Source organism: Clarias gariepinus, chromosome 8 (assembly GCF_024256425.1).
Source record: "Clarias gariepinus isolate MV-2021 ecotype Netherlands chromosome 8, CGAR_prim_01v2, whole genome shotgun sequence".
Classification (NCBI taxonomy): domain Eukaryota; kingdom Metazoa; phylum Chordata; class Actinopteri; order Siluriformes; family Clariidae; genus Clarias; species Clarias gariepinus.
The window spans coordinates 18302501-18312347 of NC_071107.1; the positions used below are offsets into that span (position 1 = coordinate 18302501).

The 9847-nt window shown below is 39.0% G+C and overlaps 1 protein-coding gene across 3 annotated transcripts in view; it reads right to left on the reverse strand.

The window, feature by feature from the left end:
* zgc:171482 (zinc finger protein) overlaps positions 1 to 8266 on the reverse strand; it is a 79308-nt gene extending 71042 nt beyond the window's left edge. Inside the window, exon 1 of one of the 3 annotated variants that reach the window (XM_053502514.1) lies at positions 8176 to 8266. In XM_053502514.1, the coding sequence (XP_053358489.1) occupies positions 8176 to 8181 (6 nt within the window). In that variant the 5' untranslated portion in view covers positions 8182 to 8266. Of the gene's footprint in view, positions 1 to 7979 lie in introns of all 3 variants that reach the window. The other 2 variants (XM_053502513.1, XM_053502515.1) reach the window with 2 other exon arrangements.
* Positions 8267 to 9847: the final 1581 nt, after the last annotated feature.

Genomic DNA, 9847 nt, shown 5'->3' on the forward strand with positions numbered 1-9847 from the left:
CTGCAAAGGTATTTAACCCCAAGCTATCATGCAAGATTATTAGGTCACAACTGATAGTTCAATCCAGATCTCGGGAGACATCCATACAGACAGCATGTATGGAATTGTCCATGTCCTCCTGATGTCTGAGTGGCTCAATGTCCTCTCCCAAAACAAATTAATAGGTGGAATGGTTACTCTAGAACAGGGGTCGGCAACCTTGAACACTCAAAGAGCCATTTTCCCACAAAAAAAAAACAAAAAAAACACGGAAGCAACAAAACCCTTTTGACATCTAAAATAAAGATAACTCGCATATAGTGTTTAGTTTTTTTTACCTTTATGCTATGTATAAAAAACAAATTTTATTTCTGCATGCAACAAAAACATTTTACAGACGCTGGGTTGAAGGTTACATTCAATTAAAGTTACTATTAAATACTCAATGTCTATTTGAGTCCTCCTCGTATTTATAAAATAATTAAAAAAAAAACTTAAATAATCTACTTGTAGTAAATCAAAATTGACGTCTGCTTCTGTGTGCCACCATTTTTTTATCCCATGGACTGGAGCGTACAGTTGACTGTCAATCTGAATAAAACCTGGGTTTGAAAAGCTCAATAAAACGCGTGTCGGCGGGTATTGCACATTGTGCCGCATATTTTGAGCAACAAAAATATTTAACACGTTTTATTTTACCCTTAATAGATCACAAAAATCATCAAATTTAGAATTTTAAAACAACATTGAAAAACTAACAAACTAAAATAAAATAAATTAAATACTCATTATTTATTCTCCAAAGCCACAAGGAGCCGCAGCAGATGGATAAAAGAGCCACACACGGCTCCGGAGCTGCAGGTTGCCGACCCCTGCTCTAGACTGCCCAAGATATGAATGGTACCATACAGGGTGTATTCCTGTACTATGATCTATGGATAAACTCCAAATCTACCGAAGATGAATATGTGTGCTCAGGAGATCAGCAGTTTATAAAATACCCAAACCAGCCCATCTGACACCAACACCCATTGCAGAATCACATTTTCTGAAGCTTGTTGTCAACATGAATTAAAGCTCTTCCACCTATAGCTGCATGACTTTATGCACTGTGCTGCTGCTATATGATTGGCTGACTCAACTGTATGAATGAACAGGTGATACTATTAAAGTGGATGTTGAGTGTACATGTAGGTAATAGATTATTCCTTATATCTATCCATGTTCAAGGTAAAAAAAATAAATTCCAGACTGAGATCCAGCTATGCTTTTCAGTTTTGGTGAAGCACATGAAAGGTTGAGACCTCACAGGCGGTTCAATTCCAGCTCCTCGGGGGACATGGAAATGACAGCAGAAATCACACATAATATATCTGACAGATGCATCGCACCATGAAAAATGCAAGTCCTGTGACATCTCCGCACTTCCTCATGATGTGTCCTGGTATTCCTGGATCTGTGAAGTTAAAAGTATCTAAGAGAAATTTCTGTGCCAGAGCCCAGGGGTTTTGTATTGTATTGTACTGTTCAAATACATGTAAGGCATGGGTTCTTCTTTTTATTTTCTCTTCTATTTTTTTCTTGGAGACAGAAACATAAATAAAAGCAAAATTTAGCAAAAAAAAAGAAACACAATATGCAGGAAATGTTTAATCTGCAGCCCTAGGCATGATGTCAACCTTGACATGCCTGATATCAGCTGCAATGGTTAAAGCAGTTTGAGGGAATGATGATGCAGGATGCTTCTGACAGAGAGAACAAGAGGAAAGTGAATTAAAGACAAATTTCAGCTTTGTTATTGACTCTTTACACCCACACAGAGAGCACAGGGCAATCAATATACAGATTAAGTCACTCAGACAGGTGTCTATCCTTGTCTTAGCATACGAAAAGATGCACTGAATCAGACATGCTGAAAGGCACTGAGCAAATAACGCAGATACAACAAGAGCTTCACGTAATCGTCACATTCTGATCACAAATTGGACTAAAGAAAATGTTGATGTTGGTAACTTTGTCATGGCATGGCTGTCTTTACCAGTATTTCACAATCTGCCAATCTCATTGGAGTTTTATAAACATCAGCACCTATACCATTCTTACACAGAATGTTGTGAAAACAAACCTCTTTTTCACAATTTAAATTACAACTTATAGCTCATTTAAAATAAAAAAAACCTAGTACCCAGCTGACTGGAAAGGAAACTTGTGGTAAGAAAAGATACAAAAGAGAAGAGGAATGATCACAGAATCACTTTAAGAATATTGTCAGGAAAAGCCATTTGCCAGCCACTCAAGCCACTCCTGCATGGCTTCCATGCCATGCCACATTTGATGCAGTAATCCATGTTAAAGGAGCCCTACATATTTCCTTGATAACAGAACTATGAAGCTGGAGTAAACAAAGGGTCACCAAAACTGGGAGGCTCTTGGCTGTTTTTTTTTTTTTTTTGTTAAAAGAAGTGTTTCTTTAATATTACTCAATATAGAACACACACACACACACACACACACACACACACTTTTCTATTCACGTCTTGGATATAGTTGAAAGTATTTTACATTAAATGACATGAATGTTTATATAATTCATAAAATAAAAAGTGTCTCTGAACATCATGATATCTACAGTAAATAAAAAATACAAATGTATACAACATGCTTAATATATTTTCTGATTATTCATTATTTTTAAAAATAAATGTCATCATATGACCACTGTATATACCCACATATGAACCAGTGTCTAATATCTTATCAAGGGTAGAAAATGATCTTGAGCTTCACAGAAGGATACAGATTGCTATTTATGACAGAGGGTTCAGTTGGGTTATGCTGCCTGTTGCCATGGAATCTTCTAAGAGCGATTAAATTACACTGTGGTCAAAGAAGCCAGGCTCAATTATGAATGAACCACAATTATCATCCCTTTATGATTCTTCTAAAAAAGATCATTTATGTTGATTAGTAAATAACAGAGGTTTTCAAACAGCCCTTACTGGTCACAGGCAGTCGACAAGCCAAGGTATCTGTTTAGTCTAACTGGCAGATGTGTGTTATCATCTGTTGCCATGTGTTTGTGTGCAGAAGTGGAGGCAGTGTGTGGCATCCATCACAGCAGAACAAATCATATGTAACTAGAAACCTATGAGCAAAGTCCAGCTGAGTCCATCAGTCACAACTGAAAGATGGAAGGCACTACAAACTGATTATTCCCCACTGAGAAAGTATCTGTTAAATCCTGTCCAAGCCCTACAATCATGCCATTTGTACAATGTGCAACCCTAATCACATAACAAATCAGAAGCTGTTGAACTCCTAAGATTTTTAAAAACAGCTAGAATTAAAAAAAATGATGTAATCGATCAATCAATCAAGTTCTGCAGGTTGGAATGACTTGGTAACTGCTAACACGATTGTAACTCATACTGTAAGTAACAATATTGTAACACATTCATTTTTTTCAATAATGGTAAACAGAAAAAAAAAATCTCAAAATGCACAAAACATGGTGTTTCTCTGAGGCTACATTAAGCACAGGGTCACAAAACCAGAGCAGCTAAAGTTTGGCCATTCTTTTTCAAATCAAATCAACTTTTCAAAGTTCTCTCTTCAGCATTGCAGTATGTGTAAAAAAAAAAAGGAGAATGCAAACCAGTCCATCATTTTGTTCATACAATTAAAACAAAAACATGCACTCCCGCACATCGATCAGCCACAAAATTAAAAAGCCACCTGTCTAATATTGTATAACTGGTCTATGCCAAGACCAGTTAAGACATGGACTCCACAAGACCTCAAAAAAATGTGCTGCAGTATCATGTCAGCGTTACATCCACATCAATGCAAGGATACAAAGTGTCCCAATGTTGCCTAGAGCATTACAATGCCTTAACCATTCTAAGTGTTTTTTGCAAATTACGATGCACTGTGGATGGTGACACTTTATACCATAGCCAGTATTAACTTTTTAAACAATCTGTGCTACAGAAGCCCGTTTGTGGAGTTGGACCAGACAGGCTAGCCTTCATTCTCCACATGCATCGGTAAGCCTTGCTTGCCTATGGACCTGTCACAGGTTCACAGGTCATCCTTTTGGACTACTTTTGGTAGGTACTACTCACTTTTGGCTCTTGTCAGACTCAGATCCTTACGCTGGCCCATTTTTTCTGCTTCTTTAAGAAGTTTTCACTTGCTGTCTAATATATACAAATCAGTCATAAAATTAACACAACTTCCAGGTGAACTGAATAACATTCATCAACAACTATACATCAGCAAACTTGTGACAGTAACATTGGTACCCAAAGCTTACCCATGCCTAGTAGGCAAAGAGCTTAAGGTCACCAGCCTGGCCTCCAAACTCCCTAATCCAATCAAGCACCCATGGGATGCATCAGACAAACATCTCCAATCCAAGAAGGCACCATTCCACAACCCCCAGTAACAAAATTATCTTCTGCCGAAATTCTGGTGCCATTGTGGATCCTACTGGTTCATGGTACTAAGCAGTCAGTAGCAGATCTTTACTGTAAGTCCTGTAAGTTGCAGGATGGGGCATCCATGGATCAGACTTGTTTGTCCGACGCACTCCACAGATGCTCGATTGGATGTGGGACTGCAACAATGTTAAGGTAGGTGGTTTGTCTGACAGTAAACTCTATATGAATGGCAGGACTCAAGGTTTTCTTAGCAGAGCATTGCCCAGAACATCACACTGCATCTGTCATCCAGCCTTCCTCCCATAGTGCATAGCAGTGCATCTCTTCCCCAGGCATAATATAAGCTCTCTGTGATATAAAAACAAACATGATTCATCAGATCAGGCCACCTTCCATTTTTCAGGGGTCCAGTTCTAATGCTCACGTGCCTATTGTTATCATGTTTAGAGGCAGACACATGTCAGCATTGGCACCTGACCGGTCTGCGCTAAGCAGCACCATACACAACGAACAAAGATTTCTTCTATTGCAGGGGTCAAGAATTTATGGCTCACGAGCCAGAAGTTGCTCTTTTGATGGCTGCATCTGGCACGCAGACAAATCTTTAATAAAAAAAATAATAACATTAAAAATAGAAAACATTCTCATGTATTTCAATCCATTTTTATTGGATAATGTACACGGGTCGTTGTGAGATCAGAAAGTAAATTTCCCTTCTTTTAATTAAGTAGTCAGCTAGCTAACTGCAGAAACCCTTTTATCGAAGAAGATAGCTAAAAAGAAAAAAAGATGAGGATTATCGTACTTATGAGCAGGAATGAACAGAGGAATTTGCCTTTGTGGAGAGAGCAGGTTCTATAGTGTGTCTAATATGCAATGATAAAATTGCATCAATGATACGGTCAAATCGAGCTTTAGAGAATTTCGTAAGCACACTCGTTTTTTTAAGTTTATCACCCATCCACACGAGTGTGCAGTGGACAGCGCCAACCTGAGTTACATCTCCGGTGTCTCCATCAGAGACTTTGAGCTACAAGCTGCTGACCTGATGGCCTCAGACATGTGGGTGAATAAGTTCAAGTCACTGAATGTTGATTTGGAAAGACTTGCATGACAGCAAGCAGAGTTGGCAAGCAATCACAAGCAGGGAGAATTGTCAAAACTTGGAACAAGCTTCCCGTCACATACCACACACTGCAGCGTTTGAGTATTGCTGTACGTATGCATGTGAGCAGTCTTTCTCACATCTAAAGAACATTAAGACCACGTACTGCAGCAATCACGTTTAACGGATGGAAGTCTCAACGCCTGCAGGAAGCTTAACCTCACCACGTATCAACCAGACTACAAAGCCATCAGCAAAACCATGCAGTGTCAGAAGTCGCATTAATGGTAAGAAGTACTTTATTCATTATTGGTTAGCAACAGCATAACAAAGTTATTAAAAAGAATTCTGAGACTTATTGTACTTGTATTTAGTTTTAAACATATTGTATGGCTCTCAAGGAATTACATTTTGAAATATGTGGCATTCATGGCTCTCTCAGCCAAAAAGGTTCCCGACCCCTGTTCTATTGGATCAGACTACACAGACCAGCACGTCACTTCCCACATGCATAAGTGTGCTTTGGCCGCAAATGACCCTGTCGCTGGTTCACTGGTTTTCCTTCCATGGATCACTATTTGATACTGTATGTCCTGACCACTGCAGCCTGGAATCATGCCACAAGTGCTGCATTTTTAGAGCTCCTCTAACCCAGTTGTCTAGCTATCACAAGTTGTCTAGCCATAAACCCCCTTTAAAGTTGCTCAAACCTTTACACTTGTCCATTTCTTTTGCACGAAATTAATCTCTTTGCAACACATTAATTTCAGGGACAGAATGTTCACTTGCTGCCTGATATGTGTCACCCACTTCCAGGTGCCACTGTAATGAGATAATCAATGTTATTCATTTCACCTGTCAGTAGTCGTAATATTAGGACTGACTTGTGGATGGATAGATAGATAGATAGATAGATAGATAGATAGATAGATTACTAATCAGTTTAATAAATAAGTAAATGAAGAAAAAAATTTATTGATAGGGACAAATATTGACCTCTCTTCTGAGTAACCTGTAATGAGCAGTGCAAGAAATGAACAATAATATGTGATATTAATATGTAGGTACTAATAAAAAATGTCATTCATGTTCCTATTCAATTCCTTTGTAAACAATAAGAGCCAACAACACATCCTCAGAGATAAATTAACAAATCTCTAGCTGGTAGTCCTAATCACTCCAGGATAAATGAAACAAGTGAAAACTCGACATGACTCTAATTAATAAAAGCGAACTGTCCTAATAGCAGCCCAATCTTCAAATTTTAATTTGTTTATTATTTTTATCATTTGTTCATTCATTCATCTTCTATATCGTTTTATCCTGTGTACAGGGTCCCCGGGGCCTGAAGCCTATCCCAGGAGACTCAGGGCACAAGGTGAGATACAATCCACACACCCACACACATACACACAGCCATTTTGAGAATGCAGATTAACCTAATCTGCATGTCCTTGGCCAGTGGGAGGAAATAGAACCTGGAGGGAACCCACCATGCACTGGGAGAGCATTACAGGAACCTGAGGCGGGAACCAAACCCTTGACCCTGGAGGTGGAAGGCCACAGTGCTAATTACGAAGCCAAAGTGCATCCTATTATTATTTTTATTATTATTATTATTATTATTAATATTACTACTACAAGTAATATTATTTTGTCTCTACCTTGTTATGAACAAGTGACCTTGGTACAGTGTGTACATTAATTCAGAATTTACTGCACAAGAAGATTCTCTAGTGTTTCATACAAATTACTAATTTCACCAGGTAAATTGCAAAACTTTTTACAAATAAAGCACTATTATTGTAGATCTACAGTACGCTCTTAGGGGGGGAGAATGTATGAAACTTTACCTTTCTTAGGTGTTATTTTAATCCCTGCATCTCTTTACTTAGAAACATACCCTCAGTGTACATTTTAAAAACGAATTCTGGTGTGCTTTAAATCAAAGTCACATTATAACCATATTTCCAACTAAAAAAAACATATTAAAGGTGCCAAAGATAACAGTACCACCCCAGGGATAAAGAAAGGCAAGGTGTGATAGCCTTTTTTTTTTTGAGAGAGAGAGAGAGAGAGAGAGACTACCCAAAACAAGCCAAACCTGAAGAAGTCGATTTTGACTTTGGAATTAAGAGCAAGAGCAACAACAGATAAACATAAACAAAACAAACAAAAAAACAAAAGAATTCAATATTTAGAAAGAATAAAGTTAAAGAATAAAAACACAGGAACGAGGAGGTTACTGAGTGTTTGGGAAACTGTCCTTTTTGTTTTAAATTCAACTCCTTCAGTAACAGCTGAGTGGTTTGTGTCCAGTGTTAAAGAAACAGTGTTGAATGTTTACATCGCCGTTTTATATATTTACAAAATGACTATTTTACTAAGTTTATTTTCCCGCTTTGAAAGAGAACAGAGCGCGGAGAGAAACAGGTGCACGCGACTCCACTCACCTTCCTCTACGCTGTGGTTTGCTGTGTAATGCGCTCGAGATTCGCGGCTCTACTCATCCGCGCGGCAAACTTTGAGTGCGGCTGCAGCTCTACCTCATGGTCTCGCTCGCTCCTGTGCCTCGCCGTCAAGCCGCCACGAGTCGAGAAAAGGTGCCGCACACGCACACGGTGAACGCAAAGACAGACTGCGTCTCACCTTCATCGGATCCTCCTGGTCCACTTCGCGCGAGCAACAGCCTTCGGTGACGCGCAGCCGATGTCATCGACTGAGCGCGAGCGAGCGAGCGAGCGGCCACGTTCGTTAAGCGAGCGCTGTGCGCGTGCGTAAAAGGGGAGACACCGTGCGCGCGGTGGGATTCGCTGCCTCCATCAACACCCCCACGCATTCATCTTTCTATCTACTGTACTCTCTTAGAAATCCATGCATTGAAGCTGTGTATTCTTTCTTGGCATCATCACTTTATTTTATTTTTTTTTACCTTCCCCACGTATTGCACCTTTACATTAAACTAAAAAAAAATGACCTTGTACCCATAAATCTTTATTATGTATGCCAATTTTAGGGTTACCCCATGCACAATCTCAGGGTAAAGACACCTAATAAAGGAGTACAAAAGATGTACCTGTGGCTTTTTGCTGTTATTTTAACAATTTAAAGCTTGTGCGTGACTTGCTTCAGCAATACAGTAGAGTATTTTGTTTACAGTGTTGATAGTAAGTTAAACCAGAACAAAAATGCCGTGCAAAAATTTCAAAGAAAGTGGAATGGTGTTCAGTTCAGCATGTGCAAGTGTTTGTGTGTGTATCAGTCCAGGCCCTGAATACTGAGAAGTTTTGGCTTGAGGGAATCAACTGTCTAGCAGTCCGAATGGGCCGAAAGCCACCGTACCTTTTTCCACCTTGCAGGAGAGTGAAACATTTTGTGAGGTATGCTTGTGATCAACCATAATTCTGGTGGATTTGCAGGTACAGCATGTTTTGTAAATGCCTATAAAGGCAAGAAAAACCCTGATGATCTTCTTAGCTATCCACACTATCCACTGCAGGTCTTGCGATCTGATACAGAGCCTTTTACAAACCAGACAATGATACAGCTGCTAAAAATTGATGGTGCAAAGTTGATGGTTACCTTTTACAGCCTAGAAACTTTTCACTTGCACAGCTGATGACTCAAAAGGCTAAATGACTCTTCATCTTTATGACAGTATAATATATAGTTACCAAAGTGCCTTTGTGTATCCAGGAGGTTATGAGATTATGAGCAACTTGTGTATATGACCCTCAAAGTCCTTTTTGAATTCATTCCAGTTTTAAGTTTATTTTAAAATTGTGTGTTATAGAGTGATAAAGACACCTGCAAAACTGCCATGGTCTTAAGCCTATCGTCCAAACATAAACCCAACCACTGACATTCAGGGCATCCACAGTGCCACTCCCAAGCCTGGAGAAGTGGGTGACAAAAAACTGCCCCTATAACTTTCCTAAAAACTGATGTGGTGACCCTGAGAAACGTGTGTGTGTGCGTGTGTGTGTGTGTGCGTGTGTGTGTGTGTGTGTGTAAATTGTGTGTAAATATATTTTAAAGAATGTGATGTAGGGCCATTTTGGAATAGTTATAGTCAGTTTGTGTAGAGTTTCGTACCTTTCTAGGAGTGTATTATCAGCAATGCAACAAAAACACTTAACAGTAGAGCAGCATGGTTTATCTGCTGAATAATGCCCTTAGTCACTCTCTGAATAAAAGATTAAATCTTGCACTCTAAAGGAACAAAAGATTACAACAAAGCATTTCTCTTTCATAAAAGCCTACATAAACAAGCTAGAACAATTAACCATCCAAAGGACCGTTTTTTCAAGAGTATGTGTTA